The sequence below is a fragment of the Hylobates moloch genome, unplaced genomic scaffold, assembly GCF_009828535.3.
Source record: "Hylobates moloch isolate HMO894 unplaced genomic scaffold, HMol_V3 SCAFFOLD_6, whole genome shotgun sequence".
In the NCBI taxonomy this organism is placed as follows: domain Eukaryota; kingdom Metazoa; phylum Chordata; class Mammalia; order Primates; family Hylobatidae; genus Hylobates; species Hylobates moloch.
In genome coordinates, this window is record NW_026652281.1 from 109,146,667 (window position 1) to 109,159,676 (window position 13,010).

At 42.1% G+C, this 13,010-nt stretch overlaps 1 protein-coding gene across 1 annotated transcript in view; it reads left to right on the forward strand.

Annotated features, from left to right (window-relative positions):
• HYDIN (HYDIN axonemal central pair apparatus protein) overlaps nt 1-13,010 on the forward strand; it is a 397,956-nt gene that overhangs the window by 374,068 nt on the left and 10,878 nt on the right. The window contains exons 80-83 of the mRNA XM_032157850.2: nt 309-521; nt 1,709-1,872; nt 2,726-2,876; nt 11,788-12,018. Of these exons, the coding sequence (XP_032013741.1) occupies nt 309-521; nt 1,709-1,872; nt 2,726-2,876; nt 11,788-12,018 (759 nt within the window). The remainder of the gene's footprint in view (nt 1-308; nt 522-1,708; nt 1,873-2,725; nt 2,877-11,787; nt 12,019-13,010) is intronic.

The window sequence follows — 13,010 nt, forward strand, 5'->3', positions numbered from 1 at the left end:
TTCTATGCTGCATGCTCTACATTCCACTTGTGTGTCTGTCTCCCCCCACTACAGTCTCAGCTCAAGGGCAGAGATTTTTGTTATTTCGTTCATTGCTACATCTCCACCACCAAGAACAGTGCCTAGCACATAGAAGGTACCCGTAAGTATGTGTTGAGTGAATGAAAGAAAAGGAAACGGACCCATTGAAACTCATGATGGGAAGCACTGTTAAAGTCAGTCTTCCCCAGCACACATTCTGTACCTCTGGCCCTGGAGACAGACCAGGGGGAAGTGCCATGGAAGATGAGGTGCCTGCTTTCTTCCAGGTAGTGAATTTCACATGCCAGGTGCGCTCCAAGCACACGCAGACCATCCTGCTGTCAAACCGCACCAACCAGACCTGGAATCTGCACCCCATCTTTGAGGGCGAGCACTGGGAGGGGCCTGAGTTCATCACCCTGGAGGCCCACCAGCAAAACAAGCCCTACGAGATCACCTACAGGCCCCGCACCATGAACTTGGAGAACCGCAAGCACCAGGTAGGCTGAGGTCCCCCCACCCCCATTGGTTTCTTGGCATAGTTGAAGGTGGCACTGTGTGAATGAAGTTAAAAGACACTTTGGGGCCGGGCGCGGTGGCTCATGTCTGTAATCCCAGCACTTTGGGAGGCTGAGAAGGGTGGATCGCCTGAGGTCAGGAGTTCAAGACCAGCCTGGCCAACAAGGCGAAACCCCGTCTCTACTAAAAACACAAAAATTAGCCGGGCATGGTGGCACACACCTGTAATCCCAGCTACTTGGGAGGCTGAGGCAGGAGAATTGCTTGAACCCAGGAGGCAGAGGTTGCAGTGAGCCAAGATCGTGCCATTGCACTCCAGCCTGGGCAACAGAGTGAGACTCCCTCTCAAAAAAATAAAAATAAAAATAAAAAACACTTTGGAAGCTGAGAGCTCAGAGAATGTTAGATGGGGAACACCCAGATCATGTTGGAATAGTGAGGAATTGGGAATTGTGCAGATTATCAAGCTTTGGCTTCCTTTTTTCATTTTTTTTTTAATGTATAGGGGATTGTCGTAGAGCCAGGGGCTCAGTTCTGAAATGGAGTCCAGACCAAGCATCAAGTAATTAATGTTTCACTTAATTGCATAAATAACATAATGGTGACTATAACAAAACAAAAAAAAAGGTGGCCACAATATTCCACCCTATTAAAAAACGAACTTTTTTCTTCTATCTTCACTACCAATCCTTATTCAGATACAGCCATAACTATCATCATAACATACCCAATTTTACATTCAATTTGTTTTCACTTTACAGTATAGCAGTAGCATTTTTCTATTTAACTATGCAATCTTGTGATAATTACTTTTAATAACTGCCCAATATTTCACTGAATGAGAATTCCATAATTGTTTTACAGTCCCATTTGTTGAATGTTTATCTACAAATTTTCATCAACATTATAAGTGGTGCTTACATATACGCATAACTTTTTTCTTTGGAGGGATTTTTCTTCAGTAGGCTCTCTGGGATGGGATTCCTGGCTCGGATACGTATGAACATTTTTCTATCTCCTGAACTATATCACCAAGATGTCTTCCAAAGTATTGTGTTTCTTTCCAGAGCCTCCATTATCCTCCATTAATCCTGGGTCTCTACATGTCCAATAAGTCCCTAACAAAGAATGCTGTGTGTCATTCTGATCACATCCTTCTTCTCCTTAGGGCACCCTCTTCTTCCCCCTCCCGGATGGGACCGGCTGGCTCTATGCTCTGCATGGGACTTCTGAGCTCCCCAAAGCTGTAGCCAATATCTATCGTGAAGTGCCATGTAAGACCCCCTACACTGAGCTTCTGCCAATCACCAACTGGCTGAACAAGCCCCAGAGGTAAGGCGGTAGGGCTAGGGGGCTGGGTGGGGAGATGGAAGGAGGACTTTCACCATCTAGCCTGGTCTTTCCCCTACTTAGGACCTCTAGAGGATGTTGAGGGGCTCGAGGAGTCAGAGACAAAGTTCCCTGATGTGACCAGGCATTTCCTGAACACTAAGCCTCTAGCGAGATTCTCTTTTCTGTGCTGTTAGTTACTTGTAAGTCTCCTGGCACAAAATAACCATTCGATAAATGTTAGCTGTTATTATCATAATGATAATTATCACTGTTATTGCCGAGTGTTCTGTCATCACCCAAGCCACTGGCCAGAGAAGCAAGTCTTTGGATCTTGTCCTTGCAGTAGGAGCAGAGTGGAAATGGGCACCAGGAAAGCTCAAGGCCAACAAGCACGGTCCCCTTCTTTTACAGAGAAGGAACTCAAGGCTGGGAGACGAGGCACAATGTACTGAAGGCTTCCTACTTAGCATAGTGGGTAAAGGCCTGACCTAAATTTGAATCCTGGTTCTGCCAGTAACCAGTCATCTTACCTTCCTTCTCTTGGAACATCTTATCTTCCTTCTCTTGGCCTCTATTTAGTGACATGGAGATGATAGTGATATGTATTAATACCTCCTACAGATACTGCAAGGATTAATGCCTGTAACACACAGGCCACTCACTCAGTCCCTGGCACTTAATAGGTGGCCAGTAAGTGGCAGTTCCCATTATTGTTAGTGACAGGGTGAAGACTAGAACCCTGGACCCATGCACTTCCCATAAAATCAAGAGTGCAGCTGGCACTTTTCCTTTTTTCCTTTGGGTTAATGGTCTCATTTCCTCTCCCCTCTTGTGTTCTCCTATGCTGCCCCAGATTCCGGGTTATCGTGGAAATACTGAAACCAGAGAAGCCGGACCTAAGCATCACTATGAAGGGCCTTGATTACATTGATGTACTGTCTGGCTCTAAGAAAGACTACAAACTGAACTTCTTTTCCCACAAGGAGGGAACATACACTGCAAAGGTATCTACATGGCAAAGGCACCACCCTGGAACTCAGGACGTTTGACCCTGAGTTTGATCCTGGTGTTAGCAAGTAAAGATGGCCGCCCATAGTCACTGCTCCAAGACATCACAGGGTCTCTCACACATGAGGTGTTTCACCTCATTCATTCAGTGGTTTAACAAGTATCTATTGAGCACATAAGCCACGTACTATACTGATTGCTGGTAACAGGTCAGCGACCTGAATAGGCACAGTCTCTGTTCTTACAGAACACACAGTCTAGTGGAGAGAGATGGGCATTGCTCAAATAATTGCACTGTGGATGTATAATTACAAAATGAGATAAGTGCTTTGAAGAAAAGGAGCATGTGTGGATCTGTAGCTCATGGGAGAGGTCAGGACTGAAGATAACATTTGGGAATTTTTCATTTATAGATAGTATTTGGAGCCATGATATGAGATAGAATCACCAGGGGAAACATTTTAAAGTAAAAAGAAAAAGAAAAAAAGAAAGTATCTAGGAACACACACACACACAGAGAGAGAGAGAGAGAGAGAGAGAGATACTGGCAAGATGCATCCAGCAGTGTGAGATCTCCTTTTCTACAATAACTGAGTAGGATGCTCCAATCACATCTCATCAGATCAGCATTCACAGACAGACAAGATTTTAAGAGAACCTCAAAATCAAGAAATCATGAAACTTCTAAAAAAGCTTACAATAAAATAGAAACACCTGCTCAATAAATCAGAACCTCTGGAAAAAAAAGTTATTAAAGCAAACAGAAAACTTTAAGTGAATATTATTTATATCCCCAAAGGGAGAAAATCATACTCATGAAATAAGGATAAGCTATTGTGAAAAAGAATCAATTAGAGACTCTAGAAATGAAAAATAGAATATTTAGAAAACCATCCAGGAGAGATGGACTTTATAATGGAGATTACTAATCAGTTACAAGATGGAGCTGAGTAATATCACCAGACCTTAGCCCTTGAGGACAAAGAAATGGAACGAAATTAAATAATAACAAGCATCAGCAAGGATGTGGAGAAATTGGGACCCTCATACATTGCAGGTGGGAGTATAACATGGTGCAGCTGCCCTGGAAAACACTCTGGCAGTTCCTCAAATGGTTAAACATAGAGTTCATATGATTCACCAATTTAACTCCTAGGTAATACCCTAGAGAAATGAAAACATATGTGCACACAAAAATCTATACACAAATATTCATAGCAGCATTATTTATAAGGGCCAAAACATAGAGACAACCCAAATTTCCATGAACTGGTAAGTGTATAAATAGAATGGAATTTGACAATGAGAAGAAATGGAAATAAAATATTGATACCTGCTATAAAACATTATGCTAAGTGAAAGAGGCCAGTAACAAATGTATGATTTGTAAGTGAATGTATGCTTTGAAATATAGGTGAAAGAAGCCATTCACATATTGTATGACTCTGGGTGTATGAAATTTGAAGAATAAGCAAATCTACAGAAATAGAAAGTCGATTCGTGGTACTGAGGGCTGGAGGGGATGGGTTGGGGAAAAGGGGAGTGACTTAATTGTTATAGGGTTTTAGGGATTATGAAAATGTTCTAAAGTTTATTGTGGTGATGGCTACGCTGCCTTGTGAATATGCTACAAACCACTAAATAGAACACTTTAAATGAGGGATTGTATGGTATGTGAGTTATATCTCAATAAAGCTGTTTCAAAAACAGAATGAAAGGAAATATGAGACAATGTATACATCAAGAAGTTCTAATATATATGTAATAGGAGCTCCTGAAAGAGAAACAAATACTAGAAGGAAGAAAATATTCAACCAAATAACTGAAGAAATATTTCCAGGGCTTTTTAAGAAGATCGAGTCTTCTAATCGAACGGGTCCATCAAGTTGCCAAACAGGGTGAATGAAAAAAATACTCACATCTAAATACATTAGAGCAACGTTTCAGAAAACCGGGATGAAAGAGAAAGTCCTAAATGATTCTAGAGGAAATAAAAGGAACTAATAATCATGGTAACCTGAGACTTCTTGTGGCAACACTAAATACAAGAAGATAATGGAATAAGCTATCCAAATTTCTGAGTGAGAATGATTGTCAATCCAGAACTCTTTTTCCAGACAAAACTCTATGACAGCAAAACTTGGACATGCAAGGACTCAAAGTAACTGACCCAGGGCCAGGCACAGTGGCTCACGCCTGTAATCCCAACACTTTGGGAGGCCAAGGTTGGCTGGCACATGCCTATAGTCCCAGCTACTCAGGAGGCTGAGGTAGGAGGACTGATTGAGCCCAGGAGATTGAGGTTGCAATGAGCCGAGATGACACCACTGCACCCCACCTGGGCAACAGAACAAAACTGTGTCTCAAAAGAAAGAAAAAAAAAAGTAACCCACCCACATGCACAAACTCTATCTGAAAATGAATACAAAATTAAAAGTTTTTGAATTAGCAAAGCTTAAAAAATAAGTAAGTGAGCCATGTGCGGTGGCTCAAGCCTGTAATTCCAACACTTTGGGAGGCTGAAGCGGGTGGATCACTTGAGGTTAGGAGTTCAAGACCAGCCTAGACAACATGGTGAAACCCTATCTCTACTAAAAACACAAAAATTGGCTGGGCATGGTGATGCATGTCTGTAGTTCCAGCTACTCAAGAGGCTGAGGCAGGAGAATTGCTTGAACCCAGGAGGCAGAGGTTGCAGTGAGCAGAGATCGCACCACTGCCCTCCATTCTGGGCAACAGAGCAAGACCTTGTCTCAAAAACAAAAAAAAAATTGAATCAAAGAGAAAAGTACAAGGATATAATAAGCAAGGAATCAAAATTAAATTGATAGGTAATTTTAAATAATTGTTGAAAGACAATCTAACGTAAGTTTTTCATATGACCTGAACATAAGAAATAGCAAGGGGAAGAATAAAACAAGGCAATGAGAAACATTTCCTCATTCTGGAGGAATTGAATGGGGGAAATAAGAGAAGTTTTCTCATTCAGAGAGAAAAGTAGGAAGGGAATAGAGATATTCATAAACTGTGCATGTAAACAAAAAATAAGTAAAGATATGTATTAAAATATCAGTGAAAAGACTTTAGAGTAAAAATGACAGCGTGAACCCAAATCACCAGTCTCCTTACAGTAATACATATTGACATCAAAAATAATAACAAACATTTTTTAAAGAATAAAAAGTATTTCTGCTTCTGGTTATAATGATTACAATACTCCACTTTATACTCCTCCCACTATTAAAAAAAAAAACACATAAAACCCAACTAAATCTCTGAGGCAACTTTTCTCAGGCATTGGACAACAGGCAGCACAATACTGCAATCCTCGAAAGGGAAGGAAAACTCATGACATGAATCCCCACGATTATCCTGGTTCTCTGCCTAAGGACAATTTCCTGTCTACAATTCAGTGAGCTAGAGTCCAAGCAAAGCACAGCAGCCCCCAAAGAGCTGAGGAGGCAGAAATCAGAGTTTTGGGCAGTCAAAAAGGCTGGTCTCTACAGGGTAGGACACCAGAGAGAAGGGACCAGTGCATGAGTAAAGAGGACAGGTCAGAAGACAGCATGGGAGTTCCCCTCACTATGCTTGGCTAAGAGTTGCACATGTGCAGGGTGAGACATGAGATTTACCAGGGAGCAGCTGCTATGTGGTTGATACAGGAATAGCGATACTATGTGTTAATCAGTGCTGGGGAACACTGGAGGTCTGGCCCAGCCAGAGGAAAGAGATTGCATTAATACCTCATTAAAATCCTGAGAACCCAGCTAAAATACTAGAAAAGCCAGAAGAAAGGCTTAGGAGAAAGGGCCATTCCCTTAGTATAAGGCCTTCTCTTTATCAGCCCTTTAAAAATGCCTAAAACTAAGCACCTGCAAGTTCTACAGGGAGGACAAAATCTGGAGATTGAATCCCAGCAAGTCAGAAGGTCCGGATAAATACCTTGAGCTTTACACGGATGTGCTCTAACAAAGCATAAAACCAAACCCACACAAATTCAAGTCAGTGATTCAACTGCCTCCTACAACAAAATCAACACTGTTAAAAGAAAGACAACAGAATCCAGAATCTCTACAGTGATCATCAGCATTGTCTGGTACACAAATAAAAATTACTAGACCTGTGGAGAAGCAGAAAAATGTGATCCATAGTCAAGAAAAAAAAGCAGTCAATGGAAACTGACTCCAAGATGGGCCAGATGTTGGATTTAGCAGGCAGACTTCACAGCAACTGTTCTAAACATAACGTAACATTCTCTGGGAAGAAGAGAATGAGAGAGAATGTGAATGAGGCAGAAAATTAAATTACAGACATACCTCAGAAATACTGTGGGTTCAGTTCCAGGCCACCATGACAAAGCTAATATTACAATAAAGTGAGTCACAATTTTTTTTGTTTCCTGGTACATATAAAAGTTATGTTTACACTGTACTGTAGTCTATTAAGTGTACAGTAACATTAGGTCTTTAAAAGTAACATACATACCTGAATTATAAATTACTTATTTGCTTAAAAATCCTAATGGTCATCTGAGCCTTCAGTGAGTCATAATCTTTATGCTGGTGGAGGGTCTTGCCTTCATGTTGATGGCTGCTGACTGATCAGGGTGGTGGTTACTGAAGGTGGGGGTGACTGTGGCAATTTCCTAAAATTAGACAACAGTGAAATTTGCCATATAAATTAACTCTTCCTTTCATGAAAAATTACTCTGTTACATGTGATGCTGTTTGAAAGCATTTTACCCACAATATAACTTCTTTCAAAATCGGAGTTAGTCCTCTCAAATCCTGCTGCTGCTTTATCAATTAAGTTTGTGAATATTCTACATCCTTTGTTGTCATTTCAACAATGTTCATGGCATCTTCACCATGAATAAATCCCATCTTGAGAAACCACTTCCTTTGCTCATCCATAAGAAGCAACTGGACATTCATTCAAGTTTTATAATGAAATTGTAGCAATTCAGTCATATCTTCAAGCTCCACCTCTAATTCTAGTTCTCTTGCTATTTCTGCTACATCTACAGTTACTTCCTCTACTTTTCAAGTTACTGAAGTCTTGAACTCCTCAAAGACATACATGAGGGTTTGACCTTCTCCAGTGAATCACAGATGTTCTTAATGGCATCTAGAATGGCAAATCCTTTCCAGAAGGTTTTCAGTTTACCTTGCCCAGACTCATCAGAAGAATCATTATCTATGGCAACTATTGCCCTATGAAATGTATTTCTTAAATAACAAGACTTGAAAGTCAAAATGACTCCTTCATCTATGGGCTGCAGAATAGATGTTGTGTTAGCAGGCATGAAAACAACATTCATCTCCTGTACAATTCCATCAGAGCTCCTGGGTGTCCAGGTGCATTATTAAAGAGAAGTAATATTTTGAAAGGAATCTATTTTCTGAGCAATAGGTCTCAACAGTGGGCTTAAAACATTCAGTAAGCCACACTGTAATTAGAAATCGGATGTGCTGTCATCCAGGATTGTTGTTCCATTTCTAGAGCATAGGCAGAGTAGATTTAACATAATTCTTAAAGGCCTTAAGATTTTCAGAATAGTCATTGAGAATTGGCTTCAACTGAAAGTCACCAGGTGCATTTGCCCAGAACAAGAGTCAGCCTGTCCTTTGAAACTTTGAAGCCAGGCATTGATTTCTCTTCTCTAGCTATGGAAGTCCTAAATGACATCTTCTTCCAATAGAAAGCCGGCTTATCTGCATTGAAAATCTGTCGTTTAGTGTAGCTACCTTTAACAATTATCTTAGCTAGATCTTTTGGATAACTTGCTGCAGCATCTACATCAGCACCTGCTGCTTCACCTTATATTTTTATGTTATGGAGACAACTTCTTTACTTAAACGTTATGAACCAACATCTGCTGGCTTCAAACTTTTCTTCTGCAGTTTCCTTACTTCTTCAACCTTCATAGAATTCAAGAGAGTTAGATCCTAGTTCTGGATTAGGCTTTGGCTTAAGGGAATGCTATAGCTCGTTTGATTTTCTATCCAGACCACTAACGCTTTATCCATATCAGCAATAATTCTTATTATGTAATTATTATTATTTGTGAATTCACTGGAGTAGCTCTTTTAATTTCCTTTAAGGACTTTTCCTTTGCATTCTTAATTTGGCTAAATGTTTGGTGCACGAGGCCTAGCTTTCTGCCTACCTCAGGTTTGTCACTAAGCTTAATCATTTCTAGCATTTGACTTAAAGTGAGAGCCATGTGACCCTTTCACTTTAACTTAAGTGCCATTATAGGGTTATTAATTTGCCTAATTTCAGTGTTGTTATGTCTCAGGGAATAGGGAGGCCCAAGGAGAGGGATAGAGATGAGAGAATAGGCAGGCAGTGGAGCAGTCAAAACACACACAACATTTACTGATTAAGTTCACCATCTTGTATGGCACAGTTCATAGCACCCCAAAACAATTACATAGTAACATCTCTATTAGTCCATTTTCACACTGCTATAAAGCATACACAAGACTGGGTAATTTCTAAAGAAAAGAGGTTTAATTAACTCACAGTTCCACAGGGCTGGGGAGGCCTCAGGAGACTTACAATCATGACAGAAGGGGAAGAGGCACATCTCACATGGTGGCAGGCAAGAGAAAGTGGTGAGCAAATGGGAAGAGCCCTTATAAAACCATCAGATCTGCTGAGAACTCACTCACTATCATGAGAGCATGGGGGAAACCACCCCCATGATCCAATCACCTCCCACAGGGTCTCTCCCTTGACATGTGGGGATTACAATTCAAGATGAGATTTGGGTGGGGACACAAAGCCATGCTATATCAACATCCAAAATCACTGATCACAGATCATCGTAACAGATACCAAAATAATGAAACAACCGGGCATGGCGGCTCATGCCCATAATCCCAACACTTTGAGAGACCAAGGCAGGAGAATTGCTTGAAGTCAGGAGTTCAAGACCAGCCTGACCCCATCTTTATGAAAAATAAAAATAATGGAAAATGTCCAAATATGAATTACCTAAATGTGACGCAGAGATACAAAGTGAGCACATGCTGTTGGAAAAATAGTACTAATAGACTTGTTCAACACAGGGTTGTCACAAACCTTCAATTTATTTTAAAAAAATGTAATATCCGCAATGTACAATAAAGTGAAGTGCAATCAATGGAGGTGTGGCTGTATTTGAAAAAATACTGAAATTTTCCTAATTGGATTTTTTTTTTAAAAATAGGTTTTTTAAAAAAAACTATAGATCCAAGAAACCTGGCAAACTTCAAGCAGGAGAAATACAAAGAAAACTATGCCTGTATACATCAGGCATCGTTTCATTTTCAAACTGCCAAAAAACAAAGATAAAGAGAAAAGCTTAAAGCAGCCAGGGGGAAAAAATACATATTACAGAGAGAGGGACAGCAATAACAATGGCTGTCCTAGAGTTCTGGCTTCACCTAGGAAATAATGGAAGCTATCTGTAAAGCACTGAAAGGAAAGGAAACAGTCCATCTAAAAATTATTCGGCCGGGCGCGGTGGCTCACGCCTGTAATCCCAGCACTTTGGGAGGCCGAGGCGGGCGGATCACGAGGTCAGGAGATCGAGACCACGGTGAAACCCTGTCTCTACTAAAAATACAAAATATTAGCCGGGCGTTGTGGCAGGCGCCTGTAGTCCCAGGTACTCGGAGAAGCTGAGGCAGGAGAATGCCGTGAGCCCGGGAGGCGGAGCTTGCAGTGAGCCGAGATCGCGCCACTGCACTCCAGCCTGGGCAACAGAGCGAGACTCCGTCTCAAAAAAAAAAAAAAAGGACAAACCACTTCAATAGACCCTATTGCATGAAAGCAGCTATATGAATGACCAATAAAAACGCAAGAAGATGCTGAACATTATCAGTCACTAGTGAAGAGAACTTAAAGAGGTGAGCAGCACAAGTCCGTTGCAGGGGTGAAGGGACAGTATAGTGTCGTTGCAAGTGTGAGCTCTGGAGTCAGTCTAACCTGGGTTCAAATCTTGGTCCTGACTCTTCTTTACATGTGACCTGGGGCAAGATACTTGAGTTTGCTAAGCCTCAGTTCCCTCATCTTTACAAAATAAAAATTAAATTAAATTAAATTAAAAAAGGTTAAGTGGCATAATAACAGTGCCTATGAATTGTGTGAATTAACTAATTAAGCATTTCTATTTATTGCCTGGCACACAGTCATCATTAGTTAAGTGTCAGATGTTATTATTGTTTTTAAACTATCCCAGCAGCAACAGGAATAGGAAGAAAGCCCATTGTGGCCAGGTGCAGTGGCTCACACCTATAATCCCAACACTTTGGGAGGCCAACACAGACAGATCACTGGAGGTCAGGAGTTCAGGACCAGCCCGGCCAACATGATGAAACCCCGTCTCTACTAAAACTGCAAAAATTAGCCAGGCACGGTGGCAGGCACCTGTAATCCCAGCTACTTGTGAGGCTGATGCAGGAGAATCACTTGAACCCGGAAGGTCGGAGTTGCAGTGAGCCGAGTCATGCCATTGCACTCCAGCCTGGGCAACAGAGTGAGACTTCCTCTCAAAAAAAAAGAAAGAAAGAAAGAAAGCCCATTGAAACTTACCTCACAGGTCTCACTTGTTTTCCAGAGCCGGCCAGCCGTCCCCACCAGGGAAGTGCTGGCATTGGACAGTTCTGCTCTAGCCTCTTCTAAAGCAAGCCCAGGCTATTTAATAATCTCTCATCTGGGAGGAGCTGGAATCCCTAACTAGAAAGTCTGGCTGGCAGGGATCTGGGTAGGCTGCGAGGGTCCTGTCAGCCTGGTACCCGTGCTTCACGTGCCAAACAAGGCTAACAAAGAGAAGGAGCCCCTGAAAATGTGCAGAGGACCCTCGGCTCACCCCTACCTACTCTTCCCTCCTTCCTCCCTCTCTCCCCGTGAATGCAGGTGACCTTCCGAAACGAGGTGACAAATGAGTTCTTGTACTACAATGTGAGTTTCAGGGTCGTCCCTTCAGGCATCATCAAAACCATCGAGATGGTGACCCCGGTCCGGCAAGTTGCATCAGCCTCCATCAAGTTGGAGAACCCTCTGCCCTACTCGGTGACCTTCTCCACAGAATGCCGGATACCCGACATCGCCCTGCCCTCCCAGTTTGTGGTGCCTCCCAACTCCGAGGTATGGCCCCTTGGCTGTCGGGGGGCTCCCTGAGAGCTGTGATAGTGGCTTCCACCCATGAGACCTCTGGATCCACACTCTGCATCCCCGGAGGGTGAGCCAGCCCTGACAGTGGTCAGGAAGGCAGGGGATGGGACAATCACCTTCATGTTCCTTTCCTTGTTGCTAAAGTCCTCATAGGAGCTTGGGCACATAGTTTGGAATTCTCTTATGAACCTTGTCTCTGTGATTTGTTTGTTTGCTTTGTTCCAGCTAAAACTATTTTTCTTGTTTTTTGATAATTATAAAAGTAGTATAGCGTTCAGGCACAGCGGCTCACGCCTATAATCCCACCACTTTGGGAGGCCAGGGAGGGCAGATCACTTGAGGTCAGGAGTTTGAGACTAGCCTGGCTAACATGGTGAAACCCCATCTCTACTAAAAATACAAAAATTAGCCTGGCATGGTGGTGGGCGCCTTTAATCCCAGCTACTCAGGAGGCTGAGGCAGAAGAATTGCTTGAACTCGGGAGGTGGAGGTTGCAGTGAGCCGAGATTGTGCCACTGCACTGCAGCCTGGGCAACAGAGTAAGACTCTATCTCAAAATAATATAATAAAATAAAATAAAAGTAGTATAGAATAGGTGTGGTGAAAAGGAAAACAAGGTACGTAATAGCTTGCGCACACACACACTACTTCAGGAAGGAGCACAGGAAAACTTTGACAGTGGTTAGGAGGGCATGGCTGGAATTATAGAATTGTGAACTGGTAGGGAGATGAACTTTCTTTGGAATCTTTTTATCTGTTTATCACTCCAAACTCTTACTGTCCAGATTCTATCAAATCTCTTGTGTTTCTCCACCTTCAGCCCACCTGACGAGTTCCCCTCACTCCAGCCCCAGCCAACTTCCTTCCTCTGCAGAATCTACAATCCATTTTGTTCTTCAGCGCAAGTCTCCGTGCCCTTTATTTTATTTTGATCTTTTTCATTGTGAACTGTAAAATCTATACCG